This window comes from Grus americana, chromosome 8 (assembly GCF_028858705.1).
Source record: "Grus americana isolate bGruAme1 chromosome 8, bGruAme1.mat, whole genome shotgun sequence".
In the NCBI taxonomy this organism is placed as follows: Eukaryota; Metazoa; Chordata; class Aves; order Gruiformes; family Gruidae; genus Grus; species Grus americana.
Genome location: NC_072859.1, coordinates 3,585,939 through 3,606,491, shown reverse-complemented (window position 1 = coordinate 3,606,491; position 20,553 = coordinate 3,585,939). Strand labels below are relative to the sequence as shown.

The window sequence follows — 20,553 nt, the reverse complement described above, 5'->3', positions numbered from 1 at the left end:
CTGAATGAGCTTTAAATGAGCATTTTGTAGCAAGCAAAGGATTGCTAATCAGCCCGGGCAAAAACATTCCTCACGTGATGGACAGATAGGTGCGAGCTAGCGGGTTTCCATTGCTCGCTAACTAACTGTGGTAAGTTTGGGGTTTTTTTGGTTTTGTTTTTTTAATTGAGGTTATGGTGTCAATACTTTTGCCAGCTCTGCTGACTTACTGGTAATTGTGATTGCTGACTCACAGCCTTGAATGACTGTTTTCTTTGAAAACTCCAATGAGTCTTAGGCAGAAATGAAATTTCAATAGTGCATGAGAAAATGATTTGGAGAGAGATGAAATCACATGTTAGTTAATCTGGGGAGCTGGAACTGTTTAGAAATGTTGTAAATATTTTCCTTTGAGTTCCTGGTATAGGCAATAACTAGATGAGGGTTTTTTGTTTTTTAAAAAAAATACTTCTCTTTATTCCTTTTTCTTTCTTTCCTAGAACTTGGACAATGACAAATGTTGGGGATACATTGCAGTTTTCTACTGTTATTGCCTAGAAAAATTGAAGTTCTTATTGGAGGTTGACAGTGGTGTGAAGGTGATCAAAAGGAAGAACTTCCCAGAGGATTTATCTTCCTAGAGTTAGATAGGTTAAAAGTCAGAGGAAAAGAAATTAATTGTTGGGACTGTGCAGCTCCTGACCTGCATTTTGTAATAATTTGTGTTTGAAGGGTAAAACTTTACTCTGTGATACTCCATGAAATCCCTTTATACAGAAGGGATCATGATACTGCCAATGGGAAATGCTCTGTGCCAGGACTGAAGTTTTAGGATAAAGTTTTTGTTTGATTTGTTTTTGGTTTTGTTTTCTTCTGGTTTTGGGAGGTAGGAGTGAGCAGAAGGAACAACTTGTAGGTGCTAGGCAACACTGTTCTTAAGTGGAGCTGGCATGCACTGTTCTGTTGGCTGGCTGCCTCAGCTTTCTGAACTTCCCGGCGCTTTCCCATTTCTAAGAATGCCTGCTTCTGCCTGAATGGTTAGTCTCTCTTTGAATTTGGAGTAAGGTTTTAAGCAGGGGGTTTCAGTAGCCGCTGTCACTGCCTTCCCGCTTCATCTCAGCATTTCCTTCGAGCAAACAGTGGGCTCCTCATCTGCGGGCTGGACAGCCCATGGCCTGCCCAAGAGCCAGAGAGTGATGTCAACAAGTGATGATGTTAGTAGGTGCTGTTATCGCAGGGGTTTCTGGGAGAAGAGTACACTGCTTCATATAATTGCATCTCCTTTCAGTGGCTGTAGGCTGTAAGAGATCACCTAGGTAAAAAAACCCAAACCTCTACATCACTTTCAGAAGTCTTCCACAATAGCTGCTGAACAATTTGCATTAAAACCAGAAGACTCTGAAATAACTTCAGTGATCATTGCCCTTATGTAAAGCTGTGTCTGGGCTAACGGACTGTGGAAACGAGTTTACCAAAATCCTGTCATCCCAAATAAAATCTTTGCTGCAAATTTCAGTTCTGGATCAGAAATCCTATTTTCAAGGAGCATCTCTGCCAGTGGTTGGATGCAAATGAGCAGGACATGTAGTAGTAATCTGCATCAGCTGTTTATGGTATATCCTTCAGGCAAGATTAAACAGAAATAAACCTTGTCCTCTTTTTTTATCCGAGTAGTCAATGATGTGTAAAGAATGAAGTTTATAAATGCTAAAACATAGTCACTGTTTTGGGCCGAGAGACAGCTAATGCTGAATTGTTGATTGGGAAAGAGCTACAAAGTCACTGACTGTGAATACTCTGCCAAACCAATGTCTTGTTTTGTTAAAACTTTTTTGATTGTTCTACTCCAAAAAACCCAAACAAAGCTATTTTTAGTGTATAAAGTTTCAAACCGTTACTCTCATCCTTGCCCTTTGTGCATTAAGTGGAGAATGAAGCAATATTATAAGCTAGCTACGAGGCAACACAACAAAACAATACTTGATACTTGGCCAATGTTTCTGTTATCGAGAAGGCTAAGGAAACTTACTGCCTTCTGAAACAGATGTTATCTCAAATCCTACAATTACCTTGGTCAAAATTATTGTCAATTGACAAAGTTATGTTGGGTTCAGTCCAGCAAAGTGTGCAATAGATCAGTATGTCCGATTATTTGCTGAATGAAGTTCTTCTAACAGAATAAGAGGAAGGTTGTATCTTTGTCAGATTTGCCGTGGTTTCTGTGAGTTAGATTAATAAGAATATTCTTAAAGTCCAAAGCACAACTTTTGCTTTTATTTCCTAAAAGTCTTCTAGATTTTTCCTTAATTTGAGGTATTGGGTGCGCTGTCATCTCCAGAGGTAACTCTGTACTCAAAAACCATGATAGGTTTATATATAATATATAACAATATGTTTTCATCATATTGGGTAAAATTTGATGAATTATCTGATTACAGGCCTACAAGGGAGGAAGAGTATTTCGTGATCAGAGCCCTTAAAAGGGAAAGGCTTACTATTCAAAGTTTGGTTTTGAAGTTCTATTTCTATTAACAACTTGTGAATACTACCGTACTAAACTACAACTACAGTAGTCTTCGGTTTGAAATTTTTCAAACTGGTTGCTAGTTTTGAGATTTTTATCCTGTTGAGTTAGTTCTAAACTGAATGTCCTTCTGTCCGAAAGAATGGTAGCATTCTCATTTTATCTCCAATGTTTTGGAAAGGTTGTTATGCTTGTGTTAGCAAAGCATTTAAATCTGGATGTTGAAAGGTGTTTCTTTAGGGTGAGATTTCCTTGGCTGCAGTGAGGTTCCATGGCTGCTTTTGTACGCTCAGGGCTTAATTAGCAATAATTGCTCAAAATTAAAATGCATTGAGCATACTCATCGAACACAGGTTAAATTCTCCTGTTAAGAACAGATTCTGTATGTTCATGACCATACGCAATTTTATTCATGTCTTTCCAAAAGGTACTAATTTTGACTTGAACTGAAGTTATGTTACACCACACTTATTTATTCCCCTTGTAACGGAGTACTGTAAGGAAATTCCTGTAAACAATTCTGATGCCCAGAGGTTTGTGCCGATGCTGGAACTGGCGTTAAGATGAGCGGTGATGGTCAGCAGAGTGTGAATTTGTACAGCTTAACAAGAGCAGTGATTTAATCAGTCACTGGTGGTTCAGATCATGCCTCCAGGTCACTTTGTGGTAGAAATGAGTCACGACTGTGTCTGATGAATTGGACTGATCATTAAGGCTAAAGCTGGGGGCTCACAAGAGCTGAGCTAGTGAGTAGGAGTTTTCCATCTCTCTTAGTATTGAAACACTTACTGGATTGTTCTTATCCTAACCTTCCTGTAAGAAGGGAATATTTTCCCTAGGCTGCTTAAAAATACAACTTTCATCCTGATTTTTTTTTAACTAAGTAGAAATAGATGTTCCATATACAGAACATTGGTGGGAGGAGAACCGAGAATGACTGTGAAGGAGACTGGAAACATGGTGTTGACTTTGGAAAGAGGAGGTGTTGTTGAGTGAATTGAAAGGTGGATGAGACTAGATGGGGGGAAAAGAAGTTTGGAATTTGGGTGAGAAGCCTGTGACTAAAAGCAACGATGTGAGTGAGAGGAGATTGGTAAGGGGCCTGAAGATAAGGATAGGACAAGTCAAAACAGAACGTGTTAAAAGGAATGGTGCAAAAGGGGTCGCTCTTGTGGGGAAGGTGCCGAAGGTTAATGTCTGTAAGATCACGTGGATCTGGAATAGAGTCCGGTATTCTTCGTGCTCAGGAATGCTTTGCTGCAAACAGAAGTCTCTCAAACCCACCAGAAAAGCGTCCTATTTCTGCTGGCTGTTAGTCCTCACAGAGGATGGCAACCTAGGAGTTACACCTACGTGGCTCGGGTTAGCGTTAAAGATCTGTAGCGTGTATGAACTGAGTGTATGTTTGGATGGTGCTACGTGAGGAAGCAATTTTAAATTTTGCTTCACTTTGTTAAAAAAGTAAAAGGCCACTCCACTGCTTGACGAGAATAACATGAAGGTGACAAAGCCAAAAGCTTAAAATTAAAAAACTTAGAATTAAAGTTTGTTGCACAGCCGTGCTTCTTGCCTTCTCTTCTCCCTCCGTCCCAAACAGTCAGTATGCATTTTCATGGAAGGAGGAGGAATGGTTTCATGGCAGAGGCAACTGAATGCTGCCTTGGAGAGTGTGCTTCTACTCTGAAGATACGCCAAACAACGAAGGGAAAAAAAAAAAATAATAGTTACGGCTGACCTTTCTCTGTTTTATATGGAACTTGGATTCTTTGGAAAAAATAAACTGTAATCATAATATGTACATAAGGACTGTCATAAAACAACTGCAAAAGGATGTTTCAAAGACAGCTGCAAGCAGGCAGGCTTAAATCCTGTGTTTTCTAACTTTGAAGAGCTTGAGATTCAACATTAATAAACTTTTCAGTCGTGTCTTCTTACACATGTACTTATATGTATAATTCATGATTTATTTTCATAGTATAATTTTCACATGCTCCGTCTCAGTCATATTTTTAGACACATATTTAAAAGCATTATTAGAATATTTTTCTCTTTGGATGGAAGTATGAACCTATATATACTTAAGCAGTGAAACAGTTAACTTCAACTCCTGTTACTTTGACTGAAAAATATTCTTGAGACCCAGAATAAACAAATGGGAATAGAGACCATGCTCCATAGATTTTTCCAGGTTTCGGTATGCGTTCCAAGAAATGACCTGACAGCAGGGCAGGTTGCAAGAGCAAATTCTCTGGAGAAGCATTATAAATTATTTCTATATTTGCCCTTCCCCCTCTCATAATATTAATCAAGTCACATTTTGGCAGAACAACAAAAGCTGCTGTTGTTTTGAGGGCTTTCTGTAAGGGTCCCAAAGGGGGGGGAAAAGAAAAAAATCTACTTCCAAACCAGTGTTAGAGCAGTATTGCAAACCTCTTTGGAATGACAGGGTTGGGAAATGGATCTCCCAGTCTCGCCTATTGAACTGGGGAAAAATTGAACTATACGAGCAGGTTACTGCCAGACTTAAGACAGCTGGGTCATCCTGTGGCCTTCCATTTTCATTTTTGAACTTGAAAAACTCTCACAAACTGAAGCTGGGTTCCACTCTGAATTAAAGACCCTTACTTGCTCTCAGTAGATGCTACTTGGGTTACAAACTGGTGTGTTCTTGCTTTCTTTTTTCTGAAATGGCAGTTGCACAACATGATTGGTCCCTGGGCTGATGCATTTTAAGGGCAAATTCTGCTATAAGAGAACTAAGCAGCCTCAGGGTCATCAGCCAGGCTGCATATATTTCATAGACTGGAATTTTATCAGTTGCTGTAGTATCTAAGTACCTCATTGCTGTACCTGTTCAGGTAAATCTCCTGTGAGAGAAATGTGGTGGTGTTCCCCTTCTGGGGAAGGAGCGTGGCTAATGTGACAGCTTGGCAGTTACACAATGTAATTGCACAAACTGAAAATACAAGACTGAAGACAGAACCCTTGTCAACTTAGGGTACAATTATAGGAACCAGAGGGTCTAAAAATCATACTTTATATAACTAGATCAATATGTATTTATATAAGGAAATACATTTCCATATGAGTAAGGTCAGACATAGTTGGCATAATGTGGCCTTGAAAGCGCGTGCCTAATGTTCAGTGTTGGTTGGGCTTTCCTGAAGATCCTGAGCTGGCCCCACACTACTTTGTATATACTTTATATATATTATATATAAAATAAAAAATGTGTATGCCCGCTCTTCAGAAATGTTGTGTAGCCCTACTTACTTTTGCTTCATAGATTCCAAAAGTGGAAGAAGATGCAAACTCTTCTTAAGATTATTATTTTTTTCCATGTAACAAATGGTAGGAGCTACAGAAGTAGGAGGTGGTACTTTTAGAATCCTGGCAGGTATTGTAGTCATGTCCTCATCTGACTACCCGGCTGTTGGAATGAAAGAAGGAAGACCAAACTCCCATTAAAGGTATACTGGGTGGAAGAGTTCAATCCACTACCTCCTGTGGAAAAATCCACAGGATTTTGCTGACTGGTCCCTGTCACCTTCTACTTCATGTGCCCAGAAAGATAAGGAAAGATAACAGAATTAAGTGTGTGTGTCATTAATACTAAAAGATAAGCAGAACCAGAAGAACCTCATGATGTGCTTCAAGAGCAGATAAATATTCTTATTCTGTAAGAAACACAGATGGAAACCTAGTATTCTTGAAATTCATGTTATACATCTGAGATGAAACCATGGCAATGCTTGTCTTTTAATTTTATATCTATTCCATTAGATAAACGATCAAACCTAGCAGATTAGTCAAGGTGTCTAGAAAGTTCTTGCATAGTGGAAGACTGTTTTCATTAAAAACCAAAGCCAACTTGGTAAAGATTTAAAAAAATAAAGTTTGAGCTCAATCTCTGTTCTGGACTTGGACTGGATCTTGGTAAATGTTCAAATATTTTTACACCCTCAGAATTTGTTGTCATTGCTTGCAAATTATCTAGTTCCAACAGGGCCCACAAAACTTAGTGTGCTCAGCCATCCAGTGTTTTTAAACTCAGCTGGTTTAAATTGATCTAAAAATCCAAGGTGGAGAGTTTTGTCTTTGAGGCTGACATTTTGAAGCCTTCTGAAAGCAAAAGGATGTTAAAATAGATTTTTTTTTTTTTTTGGTTTTCAGTGTGTGTTACTGCTTTAAAGAAATGAGATTAATTGCATTAAGTTCACATTCATATGCTAACTCAAACCTTAAACTATCCGAATCCTCTAGACTAATTTTTGAATGAACAATCTTATTGGTAAAATGAGAGTCAAAGATGGGAGCAGAGGGAGAAGGGTGGAGCTAGAGGAAAATGTTACCTTCCCTTCTCTTGTAAAGAGAACATAGGTAATTCTCTATGTTGAGATTTATTAAAGAATCTAGTGATATCAGTTTTGGTGGTCTTCAGTTATGTCAATACTATTTTATTTGTTGTGCAGTGGTAGCTGTATGCTCAAAGTGTTCTGTCTCAGACATGTCATCTCTCTCTGTTAAAAAGTAATTTTATTGACAAACTTTCCCAGCTGCACTGGGAAATGCCAGAAGGAGTCACATTCGGTATGCCACTCTGGAAATCAATCAAATCACTGTGATTTACAACTTCTGAAATGTGTCATCTGGTGAATGCATACAAACTTACTTCTTTTTTTATGCAGAGATCTGGATCATTTAGTGGTAGTTCAATTGCAGTTTAACTTTGCCAAAGCAGTGCAGAAGCTAACCCTTTGGACCCCTGTTTTCCGTTATTAACCAACTCGGTGAGACAGCCAATATGTGCCCTTCAGGTTAGACTTTTGACCTGGTTTGATTGGGTAGCGAGGAACTATTGACTGGATTTAACCAGGGAGGCTTAGCTCCCGTTTCTGGTAAGATATGTCCTCACCTGGACGCAAACCAGCCCGGTCACATGCAGTGAACCCCATGCTGGATTGTTTCAACAAAGAAACCAAAACCTAAAGAGTTGGTTCCCTTCCACACCCAAAAATAGTTGATGCCTGGTCTCTGCAGAACATGCCCGAGAGATGCTGACAGTCCGATTTGAAGAAAGGTGGCTCAGCAGAAGTTGAAACCGGTGTTTTTGTGCCAGATACATTTCTGTCCAAAGACCAGCAACTTTCCTTAAAAGAATCAGAGTAGCACTACAGTTTCAAGTATACTGGTTGTTTCACAAGGGACCTGTGAGGAGTTGGGGTGCAAGGCAGGCTCCTCTTTTCCCAGTGCTATTTGAACTGGTGTTGGTATTTTTGTGGCAGAGTGTTGTCTGAATTGACTCTATGGTTAACTGAAATTACTTTTTTTGTCATTGACAAGAGAAAGAAGAGGACTTGATTCACTTCACTTTCTTTACTGAAGATTCCTTTTCTAATTTGAAAGTGTTCTTCATTCTTCTCTTAAAGTACTCTGGACTGCTATGCATCATTAAATAACTGTTGCTTGTGTTTCCAGTGCTAGGCCGCAAGGTATAACTTACCTTTGAAAGAAAGTGAGCTTTTGGGACAAATTTGGAACAATTTTGGAACAAATTTGGAACAATTTCCATGGCTCAGCTCTCCTGTCTGCCAAAAAGGGTGCCTGGGGCTTATAAAAGTATTTGCTTTGATTAGATTTTTGTTTTGAAATCAATGGCTGCATGCTGATAAACTCTCCCACTGGAGAACCTTCCCACTCATCTCCCAGGTTTGTAGAAGTAACATGGTCCTGCAGTAGCTTGAAGTGAACTGTGCTGTATGAAAGCGAGCTTTCATATGGTAAGGAAATGAATATGATGTAGTAGACTAAGAGATGTAATTATGAAAAAAACCCCACAACCACAACAAACACCAAACAGTTTCAAAGCTGGAAGAACCTGTCTTTAACTTCTTTTGCTGAAGCTGTGTGCTATGGAGGTTTGGTCACTGTGGTGTAAGACATTTTCCCCCTCTTTGATGGGTTGTTTTCATTCCAGATCCTTTTAATGATTTCATGATTCTAATGATCTGGCTTGCGGCCTGACCACAGAAACAAGTAAGTAGGGGCAGTGAATTTTAGGAAGGAGAACGAGCAGTTGCAAGGAGGGAAGAGAGGCATCCTTTATGCTGGTTTCACCTCTGAAACAATTCCGTCATGCGCCTCTACTCATGAATTACAACATATAAACAACAATGTATAAAACCTGAGCACCGCAAGGAGGTAACGAAGGGCAAGATGCTAACTTGGCTCCGGGTGCATTTTACAATCAGCATGACTGCTGGTAGGCATGGTTTTATCTCTCTTGGTAAGCGCTGCTGGAATAGTGTCATGGCCAGTAATCTGCTCTCAAGATGCATCTTCCTTGTTGCAGTTGCTGTCAAAGTGCTTTGGGATCACTGGGACCATGTAGGCGTGTACGCTCTCAATTAGTAATTTCATCATTATAATTCTATCAAACTTAAGTCGCCTCTCATTCAGTGCAGAAATGGGTTAGAGCAATCTCGAACAGGCACCTTGTGCTGGTTTATAATGTGGAGAGATGGTTTGTAAGCTTCAGTAGTGCTTACAGATTGACCTGGGTAGAATTGCGTGTTCTTTCAGTCTGTATCTTCTAGCTTCTTTTCACTGTGAACTAATGGTTTTAATAGAAAAACTGGACAAATAATAGAGAGCCTTCTCTCACAAGGGTAGAGTACGAGTGAGCTATGCTGCTGAAGGCTTGGACCTTCTGACTCTTTCCAAGCACGAGCGGGAAGCACAGAACGGTCCAGGAGTGCTGGATGGGTGGGTTGCCATCTCCCTGCTGGTTGTGGCGGCTGCTGCTCAGGAAGAGGCGTGTCAGGGTGATGGTTGTGGTTTGGGGATGAAGTACCAATGGCTAGGACCCCCCAAAAATGCGTCATGGGAGCTAAAACTGTTACTTTTTTTCCTAAAAGTAATTTGGGAATAACAGTTTGGTCCACCCCATCGTATCTATGTTACAATGACATTGTACCAAATTTTTCTGTATATAATATTAACCCTTCTGAGCTTAAGAAGGAATCTTGTGTGTAAATACCAATGTGATTCCAGTTCTTATATATATTGGCAAAGCTCCTGCAGCGATGCTTTACCTTGTGACTTGATTTATTTTGCTTAAGTGTCTCAAAAGGAGTTTAAGCGAGACTGGAAAATCCCTTTCTTCTGAAAATTCATATAGGTTCATTAAATTTTACAATTTGTTTAAAAATTTATCTGTGGAGTTAAGATCTTGGAATTTAATGGAAACCTTTCCAAATACCTCGCGCAAAAAAGTGGCATACTCATCTCAATGTAATGTGAGTAGAGCGGGTTGAAATTTCTTTTGGAAGCGTTTTTGGACCTAAATGTATAATTTCTAAAGGTAAAACTTAATGCTTCAAAAAGATCCAGCTAATTTTGTGATTCTTGTTCCAGGCTGGTCTAAAGTAAACAGAGTTGCTGTATAGCTGGTGTCACTAGCTGTTGCAGAAACCATATTTCTCTCTTGGGTGACCTTAATTCAGGGCTTTTGAGCAGTAGAGTTAATTTTCCAGTGATTTTTATATGTTCTTTTGAAAGTACCTTGCTTATGCAGACCCTTGTGGAGAGGGCACATGGTAGCGTTACCTGGTCAGTGCTGGTTGGGAGCATTCAGCGTGTCTCAGGTGAGGCATTACTGATAGCGGGGGGATAATAATTTATTGAACATGCCCCCGCCATTTCAAATGTATTTTGAATTATGCCCTTTACTTGTTTAAACTTCTTGTGCATTTGCACAAAGGTTGCTGGCCATTCGTAGTATAACATACAACAACAGGTATACTTTTATTTAAGGCAGGCTGGAATCTAGTTCTATCACAAAGTTGTCTCGCACAGAAACCTGTGGTATACCCATTTTTAAATGGAGAATTTATGCAAATCATGTCCAACAAGCCAAGGAAACGAGGCTTTCTTGGGCTAGTGTGTTAGTTGGGTCCTAGAGCTGAGGACTTACTCTTGAGCCCTCCAGTGCTGACGGATGACGGGTCCGGGGTAGTTTATTGTTGGTTTTCAGGTCTCTTGCCCTGACCAGTTGAACTGGCACAACGGAAAGCTGCTTTACATTTAAAAGATGTTTCTGAATGCAGCCATAGTTAACTGTAACCTAAAATCATGTTTCAGTATTGCCAAGATACATATTCGTGATGTTATACAAAATCAATGTTGCTTCAATGGGGTTAAAAAAAAAACCGCACCTGCAGTTCTGTGATGTAATATAATTTGTTTTGATAGGCCAAGTGTAGTTTTTTGGGGGAGGTTGGGTTTTTTGATTGCGGGGGGTTCACCTTGGCTAACAGCTCAGCTCCCACTCGGCTGCTCACTCCTGCAGCCAGGCAGGGGGAGAAAATAAGAGGAATGAGGGGAGAAAGCTTCTAGGTTGAGATAAAGATGGGGAAATCACCAATTGCTGTTGAGGGCAAGGCAAACTAACTTTGGGAAAATTAATTTGTTGCTGATTAAAATAGATATTTAATTACTCATTCAGGTAGCGGGAAACAAGTATGAACACCTTTCCTTCTCCCTTTCCTGAGCTCAGCTTCACTCCTGCCTCCTCCTCCCTCCCCGCAGTGCCAGGGGGATGGGGCCGTGGTCAGTACAAAGAGGTTTCTCCGCTGCTCCTTCCTCCTCACGCTCTTCCTCTCCTTTGCTGTGGTCTCTCCCGTGGGCCACAGCCCTGCCAGGAGACATCTGCCCTGGTGTGGGTGTCCGGAGGACCTCCACTCTGGTGCCGGCCACCCTGCTGCCAGCGTCTTGGCACTGAGACCAACTACATGGATAAATCAGGTTATATAAAGCAATTTTAGAGTAGTGGCATCTGCCTGTATTATTCTAATGGTATGCTTGGGAAAAATCTCATCTCACCTCTTCTCGCCTACCACAAACCTGAGGTAAACCCTGTACGATGTGCTCTGGGACATGTGGCATCGCTTGCCAGACTCCATTTCTGTCAGTCTGGGTCGTGTTATTGCTGCTGGGTGATCTGACAGTGCTCAGCCCCGGAGTCAGTGGAAGCTGGAGGTACATAGGTGAGACCTCGGACTCTCTCTGGATTTTGGCTGTCTTTGTTACTTTCTCTTGAAATAGGTGATAATGTAGACCTGTGCTTTGCTCTCTTAAAAATTTGTTCTATTTCACAATCATTGGTTGAAAATATTTAGAGTTAAGGACTATAATTCCCTAAGGCACAACTGAGGTTTTGGTCACAAGAATTTCTATCGTACAGCGTTGTTCCCTGCTATTCTGACCCGTATGCTGTGCCTCACAGTAATTCGTGTTAGGTGCTTCAGGGGGAAAAGATTTGAAAAAGTCTATAGATGGCAATTACTGAGTACATCTGGATGAGGGGGCTTTCCTTCTTGCTTCAGGCAATTAATAGTTAGTTGATGACCAGAAATGTGCGTAGACTTGTATCCCTAATTCCTTTTTAAAAGTGTACGCGTGGATGTTGTGTAGAGGTGTATCCAGGTCCGTTTCTGTACTCCTCTAAACATCAAGCTAATCATGGCTTCAGTAATATCTTCTATTAAAATTCCATATCTCTTAGTATTTATTAAAATATATTTACCCTGATGTGGCAAATAAGCCTATTGACTTCAGAATTTATAATGCACTGGTAAGACAATATAGTTTTAGGCCTTGTTTTTTCCAGGCTGTTTTGTCATATTGTGTATATTGATTCTTAAGCTGAGGAGTAGAAGTTGAAGTGTACCTTTGCTTTGATGTTGGTGCTTTGTTTCCTGTATATTTCTGGCGGTCCGGTCTTCTCTTCTTTCCATATTCCTGTGCTCTTGTGTGTTCCTTATACAGGTTGAGATCCTGTTTGTGCTGTCTCCAGAATATCTTTGTTGAAATGATGAGTTGGGTGATTGTATTAGGCAAGTTCTTTCCCACTGTGTTTGCTCAGGATGATGTGGTAGCTGTGTGTCATCAGACATAGGATCATAGGTGAAAGTAGTGAGCTTCTATTACAATAGAAGCTCTATTACAATAGAAGCTAACATGGAATCTCTACAAGACAGTAGAGACAGTATTTCAGCAGAAAATACTGTTGACAGTATAATAATAACTGTTATTTTTTCTTCTAGGTGTTAAAATGGGTTGAAGAAGCAGTTCAAGCCTCCAAAGTGCATCTCTTGTCTACAGACCATTTGACCATGGCTGTAAATACTTGGCAGATCCCTTTTGATCCAAGTCTGAAAGAGGTTACAGTGTCCCTGAGTGGTCTTTCACCAGCAATTGAAATTCATGATCCATTAGGTGAAGTAGTTCCTACCTTCTTTTGTTGATAGCAAAAAGAGTGAATGGAAAAAAAAGAAATCATCTCTACTGTCTCCAATAGGGAAGGCTGTATTTGTGATTCATAAATGTCTCTCACATTTTGAAAAGCAGTATCAGGATTTCAGGATACTTTAAAATTTTATTTTCTTCTTAAAATACAGAATCTTTGGATATATGCATTTCTGATATTTACATTGTTCCCAATGTTCCATTTTTATGACTCGAAGGAAACTGGAAATTCTCCCTATTCTGACCACTTGATCTCACCCACATCTACTTTCTTACTGTTTGTCCTTGCATTCCAAATTTCTGGACGCTTGTTTTGTTTTTATGTACTATGTAGTCACTGAACGACCATTTAGGGGCTGTACACGATGGTTGGTTTTTATGTGGAAAAGGTAAACCGAGGTGTGGATTCTTTGAACTATGAGAGCATTGAGAATCAAACCCCGTCTCATGTGCCCGCCTTAGCTGAACAGTGTGTGATGGGGAATGCAAAGGCAGATTTGGATGCTGATTTCTAATTAAAGCTTTTTTGAACAAATCTACTGTTCGTTGTTATGTTGATGCCTTAGGAACCTGGAACAGCACTGCAGAAGTAAATTCAGATCATGTTTTGTATTCTCTGAATGACTTTTGGCTAAGGATATAGCTGAAATTCTAGTATCTTGGAAGTATTTTATGCACAGGATGGGTTCTCTGTGATATAATCTGGTCTGTCCCCCACTAAGGCATTGTTCTTTGTTTACAGGAAAGAAATTTGCTCAGTGTCTCTTCAAACCATGGTAACACACAATCCTGGGCGCAACTTCAGGCTTAGCTGAAGCTTTGACCCCATCTATATGTTTTCCTTTTTTGTAGGTCAGCTCCATGCATCTAAATCCACATAGTTTCACTGAAGTTTGTGAAGGCATGTCTAATAAGCTCTTAAGAGTCGACACTGGGACATCCCATTCTCAACTTCACCTTTCCCTTTAGTGCTCTGGAAGAGGCAGATGTGGTTTTAGTGCCGATGGTACTTCATAGCCTTGAGGGAGCAAAATGCTTCTCCGTAGAGAACTGGTTCCTGCATACAGCCATCCATATATTTGTATGCATAGGTGTACGTAAAAAGTGTGCCATGGTGCAGTATGAAAACTTGCACTCTTTTATTGATGTCCGTGATGTCTAACAGGCTAAATTCCCTGTAAGGATCTCGTATACATTCCCACCCTTAGTCACATCCTAATGCCCCTCTGTCAGGAGAACCTGGCTTATCTCAGTGTCTTGTGGAGTTTATCCTGCTTGAAATGGGTCTAGAGGATGGAAGGGTGAGTGGGCTGGCAGGTTGGTTAGGGTAAGTCTGTTCCAAGATCTCCTTCGAGGGAGTGTGCTTCTACACTGCTTCTTTTCACTGAGAGCTGAGTGTTTTCTGTAACCAAGAGAACTTATTTTACTCACAATTTCTGGGTTTCCCACCATTCTGTATTGTTGCAGTCTGCATTAAATTTCCCAAGTGAATGAAAAGAGTGAAAATAAATGAGCATTTTTAGTATTCTGGCAAAGAATTTCAGGGAATTTTGACTGTTGTAAATTCCACTGCTAAATAACGAGTAAGTCAAATATCAAAAATACATCAGTACAGAAGAACAATATTGTATTTACTCTCTGGTTTTTTAGGCAAGCAGATCAGTAAAGGATCAGGACTGAATGAATTGCTGAATATCCACAACTCTGCAAAGGTAGTAAATGTTAAAGATCCAGAGCCTGGAACATGGACAATTAAGGTAAAGTTACTGCAGAAATCATGTATGACTTGTCCTATGGCTTATAAGGGGATTGTTTAATGATTTACTATGTTATTTATCATAAATACTCATAGATTGTGTTATAATAAATGTCCTTTCTGACATATGTGTTGTGACATATTCTGAAGGCACTAGTACAAAATTCTTACCAAGATGATAACGTATTAGACGTTACTATATGAAGTCTAATCCTTAGGTCATCCTTTTCCTTTGGATGGAAAAAGGATGAGGTGGGCACCAGGAGTCTAGTGAGCAGATACTCTCTGTAGAGAGCGTGGGCACAGAGGGGCTTTGCTGTGCACAGCATGTTTGGGGGACTGGGAGAGGGAGATGACATGCACTTTGCAGGCCAGAGATTTCATTAGCAGGTTCACAAAGTCAATAAATATACATTTAATTCATACTCCTTATCAGTATGTTATTTAAATAGTGCAGAATGTAAGTATATTTGTTCATGTGAGCGAGTGCTATCCTAGCACGTACAGTTACAGAATGGACCCTAAAGGATTTGGAAGTGTTAAGATCAGTATGATTAGCAATAATGACCAACCAAGAAAGGATCATGAAGACTCTGCTGAAATGGTCTTCTTGGAACTGACTGTCACAAGCAACCAGCTCCTACATAATGATCCATTTACATACTTGCTTCTGAAATGAAAGAACAAAATGGCTTAGTGATGAAAGGGCAGCTTACAACTATGGTTCTGTGGGACTGTGTCTGGGTGACAGTGCTAGTTTAAACATTTGGTGTTGGCCACATGTGGCCAGTGAGTGCCACGCCATGGCTGTGAGGTGTGTGGGGAATGAGATGTGTAAATGTTATAACCTCCCACAGCACTTAGGACCTTGCTACACAAAAGAGCCACTGAAGCCAGTGTGGCTAAAATCTTTACCGTTCATAGATCAATAAACGTATGTATAAAATAGGGGTAAATCAGGAACAGAAAGTGGATTGCTTAGATTAGCCTTAACTCCTAATTCAGCAGAGATTCGAGTTAACACAGTACATCAGGCCCCACACTGCTTACCTGAAACCATAACAGGGAGTAGGGATGAGCAAGAGCACTCTTACTATAATGTGGTAAACTGGAAGCTGAAGCTTAGGACTTGGCTAGAGTTAGGGAAATGTATCTATTTGTTATTTTGTTTTATGACGTGTTCATTATATCATTGTAATCAACTGCTCAAAGTGCAATTGCACCAAATGTGAATGAAATGTTAAAACTTTAAGGCTTGTGCTATGGATAAGATAGTATTTATATAAACTGAAGAACCAGCCCCAACATAGTTTTCATAGTTAGATGCTGATGTTTCACAACACTTCAAATCTGTTAGCTCACAATGACACCCTACTACCACACCTTAAAACCTGGGCAAGGCCTAACTGTATGCAGAAAGCGGACTATGTAACTATGTTTTGTGGGCAGATTATCTTCAAACAAATAAAGTCTAATCTGTACCTTAAGCTGGTTCGTAGGGGGCAGCGTGTTGTGATGTATGTGTTTGGAGTGGGGGAGAGGAAGGGAGGTATAACGAACTGTAAGTTTTTACATCATCTTCTCAACTCTGTTGCGTAACCATGGTCTAAACTGACTCATGCTTTTTCTTATTGTCATATACTTCCTTCTGTAGGTAAAGCAGCATGATCCCAGCTTTCCTAAATGGGTGTGGAAACAATCATACTTGTATAGGTCCTTTCCAAGTGAACTATTCTATTCTAGAAGTGTAAATGCTACAGTGTCATTTTTGGAGGGGAAGTCACCCATGTAAGATACCTTTATAGACAAGTCCACAATGAGGTGTGCGGAATGGATGCATGCTGTGTGTTGTCCGCACTGTAAGCGCAGAAGTAGTTTGAAAAGGATTATGAATTCACATACAATGCTGCAGGAAACTTTTGATACTGCTGCAGAACTGGAACTAGAAAAGCATGTAGAGCTCAGCAGCTCTACGGAGAATTGTTTGAATGTCTGTCTATGGTGCCAGGACCAGCAATGCTGGAAAACCTGGTACAGAGACACCCTGGTGGTCTGGGGCGGAGGAAAAAACAAACAAACAAAAACCAGAAAGGTTTGGGTCCTGATGGACTTAATAACATCAGACATGTTGGGTACTGAGAGAACTTTTCCTACAGTCAGTGTCTTAGTATTGAACTTTGTAGCTTCTTGGAGTCTCGTGGGTTAAGCATGCAGCCTAGTAAACATTCAGTGCCCTGTGACAGAGGGACACAGAAAAAGCAAAAGCCCTGCATGATCCCTCCCTGGCCCTGCATGGCCGTTGCTGAGCTGAAGCCTTTCTGGATGGGAGCTGAGCTGTGTGGAACCACTTGTGTATGCCAGCACTGTGTTGCCCAAATTTCTAGATTCCAGGAATTGCCGAGAGAAGAACTTGCCACTCTTACAGGCTCAAAGCGTGACACCCTCCAGAGCTAACAAGCTCTCCTAAAGCCGAGGCTGGCGCTCGGCATGATGCAAACTGCCAAGTGGCTCCGGTGGAAGCGGGCCAGCGCGCTCAGCTAGACACAAACCAGTCCCAGGCATCAGGCTGTTCTTGCCGTGCGGGTTCTTAAGGTTTTTGTTTTTTCTAAGCTTAGCATAGTGCTGTCTCCACTTCTGTGGAGAACAAAAGAGTCCAATTTATGTATTTCAGGTTAAAAAAAAAAAAGATCTTGAATATAATTGAAATATTTTAAGTACTTTTAACTTTTATGAGCAAACCAGGTCTTAATTAGGTTTGAGCAAACAGCTTATTGTACTTGTCACCTGGAAGTGCAAAAAGTTGTCCTTTTAGTATGATTATAAATCATGGTGAGCTAAACAGTATTAGCTGCTACTAAATCAGCTGGAGAATGATCAGTCCAAGAAGATCCCACCTTAATCCATGAACAAGTGTTAGTGTAGTTTCAGCGCTCAGCGAAGCCTTCAAATCAAAGGTTTGAGTCCTATCAAATGTACCGTATGCAATCCACTTGCTCCTGTGCTGCAGGAGGCCTCCAGTTGCCTTCAGGTACTCCAGTTGTGAGGATGTCAAATCCATGCCTGTATGTGTATATTTTAGAAATAAGTTTTCCTTTCAGATCTGCTACAGTACCCTTGGTTTGCAAGGTGACAGGAGTCTTTTCAAAGAGCAATGACATGAGATGAGCATGTGGCTCCTCTCTCCGTAGGACGTCAGCAAACAGTACAGGTTTTGTGCAGGAGGACGCGTGCTTCTTCAGAAAGATGCTCCTGCTGTTGCATTTGCTCACAGCTAGCTTGGAGGTGCAGAGAGACTGAATTTATCTGCTGGTCCTGCTGCTGAGATACCTACCAAGAGATGAGCCTCATCAGGAACAGTCGGAGTTGTTTGATGGAAGAGGAAGCATCAGTTAGTTTTTGCTAAATCCCTCCCACAAAGACCTGTCCTGTGGACTCCTCTTAAAAGATTTCTTGGGAGCAGTTTGGGAGGCATCTAGCATCTTGCAAATAAGTTATCTGCGAGCTCCAGGAGAGCAGCACTTGAAGGCAGTTGTACCTAACTGCTCCTTAAGGCCTTGCCTGCCCTGTGTTTTCGGTTGAGAAGGCTAGCGAGTGATGGAGGTGAGGCAGGCCGAGGAGCCATCAGCTGCTCTTGTGGTCTGTCCTTAATCCACAGGCCCTGCCTTCTTCAGCTGGGCAATGCCACAAAAACTTCCCTGCTGCTTAAATGATCGTCTGCGTGGTTGAGAAAAGGAGAGGGAAAGCAGTGAGAAATCAGCAGAACAGCTTGGCTGTTCTTGTGATCCAGACAGGTCTTTAATGAGCGCTGCTGCTGCGGTTCCCCCGAGCCGGATGCGGCAGCCTCAGCGGAGTGTAAGGACAAACCAGTCCAGAGTAACTTCTGCTAACGAGCACACTCCTGAGAGCCTGATTCAGCTGCGTATCTCCATCACTGTAAATATAAACATACAAATATAACCATGCAATTAAAAATTGATTTAGCCATCCTAGCTTGGTTTTTCTGTTGTGTAAAAACTAAGGGTTTGTTTTACAGGTATCCAAAGGTCTGAATAATTCATGAAGAGAAATGTATTTTTCTGTGGATCGTTTACTCAGCTTTAGTCCCTGGTTTGTGTGCACTAAGATTTTAAGGCTGTGACTACAGCCTTAAAACTTTGTGAAAAGTTTATTCACACCATAAATTCCTTATACAGATGCATAAAGCTATAAAAAGAAAACTTTGTCACTGAGTTTGTCTAATGAAATTTTAACTGCCAATTAACGCTTGATAACATGAGTTGTTTGGCACACTTAAATATTTCTTTGTATTGTTAACAGCTGGTTTATATAAAAAAGGCTTCAGTAGTGATTTTTCTGAGGTGAAAGGCTAACCAAATAGAGGTTGTTTTAATCAGATAGACATCAATTTGTCATAATGTCTAAATGGCTGTCCCTAGGCAGTTAGTTACAAGAAACAACTGTTTAATATTCACATGCAGCTGTATCAGAGGTGGCTACTAAACTGAAGGAATTGTGTGGTTGGATCAGATAATACTCTCTAGATGGATAAAGCTCAGTGGAATTACTTCATTTTAATACTGATTTTCTTTCACATTGCAAGTCTTGTGTGCCGTATCGTCTCCCTGAACAAAAACTCAGAGTAGGTTCTACAAACTGCAGATTGATCTTGGCATAATATAGCTTAGCTATCACTCTTCACAGCCTTCTGAAGCTTTATTTTTTCCTGCTGTGCTGGTTGAAATTCTCCATGGGTTTGTCACTGTTAAGTCTGTGTAAAAGAGGAGGGAAAAAAAATCTAACTCCATGCTCGGTGCAGTGCAGCAGTGGGGTGTTTTTTGGGTTGTTTCTTTTTTTTTTTTCCTAACACCTGAAGGGTGGAAGCAGGTAAGGACAAAAAGCCTTGGATTCCTGTGCACTCTTGGCAAGTACCAGTTGTCCTGTTCTTTCTTGGCGTAGAATGATAAAAGTAACTTTAAAGAGGATAAATAAAAATAATTGTAAGATTGAGGCCTTGCCTAAAGCAACGGTGCCCTCAAACAACATGAAGTTAAGGCTTTTCATGAGTGGGTGGACAGGCAGGCATTGTTTGGGATTTGTTTTTTTTGCTGATTCAGCCAGAAATGCAAAGTGGGGCTGTGGAGAATAGAGGTGAGCGGTGTTTCTGCATCCTCTGCTTTCCCTCTGAGGCCTTGGCCAGGAAAGAGAAGAACCTTTAATATATGGTATGGATTGAGGTTGGTCTGTGCTTGCCGCTTGCTTCATGATGTGCAGCGCCTATGACTCCTGCATGTGCCTCATGGGTAAAGTTAGTTTTGTGTATATTTAAAAAGGGCGCTTACTAATTAAAAGGTAAGATAAATTATTGTAGTGCCGGAAGTAAATTGTTTGTATAGATTACCAGCAAAAATTTTACGCTGATATTTCTGTTGACTTCATTTACTATTTTGTAATATACTTTATAATGGTGAAAACCCTAACTTCCAGAGAGCCTCCCATTACAGCCACTGGCATGTGACAAGTAGCTGCTGACCTTGTGTGCGTTGTGATTTACCTCCCAGACTAATTGGCTGCTCTTGCCGATGCTACAATTGTAGGCTCTGGTAGCTGAAAGTAAAGCTGTATTAGAGGTCTTTTTACTTGCAGCTTTTGGCATAACCCTTCTTTCTGTCCTGTTTTGAATGAAAGCTGAAGTCTGTCTACGGAACTCGGTGGATGGATCAGAAAGTTTGCAATTCCTGAAGTGCTGGTTACGCACGTGGTCTTTCACTCTGTTGCTTTTTCAGACCTCGAGCAGTGGAAGGCACTCTGTTCGGATCACAGGTCTCAGCACTATTGACTTTCGAGCTGGGTTTTCTAGGAAGCCAACATTAGACTTTAAAAAAACATCCAGCAGACCAGTGCAAGGTTCGTTTCCGTTTTATTCTATGCTAAACAATTAGCATTTTTGGGCCCCCAAGTAGAACTCTGTGATGGTCTCTCTGGTTAA

At 40.7% G+C, this 20,553-nt stretch overlaps 1 protein-coding gene across 4 annotated transcripts in view; it reads left to right on the top strand.

Moving 5' to 3' along the window:
* HMCN1 (hemicentin 1) overlaps positions 1-20,553 on the top strand; it is a 204,855-nt gene that overhangs the window by 41,119 nt on the left and 143,183 nt on the right. For all 4 annotated transcript variants that reach the window (XM_054833523.1, XM_054833524.1, XM_054833525.1 and 1 more), the window contains exons 5-7: positions 12,610-12,781; positions 14,462-14,568; positions 20,351-20,471. In XM_054833523.1, the coding sequence (XP_054689498.1) occupies positions 12,610-12,781; positions 14,462-14,568; positions 20,351-20,471 (400 nt within the window). The remainder of the gene's footprint in view (positions 1-12,609; positions 12,782-14,461; positions 14,569-20,350; positions 20,472-20,553) is intronic.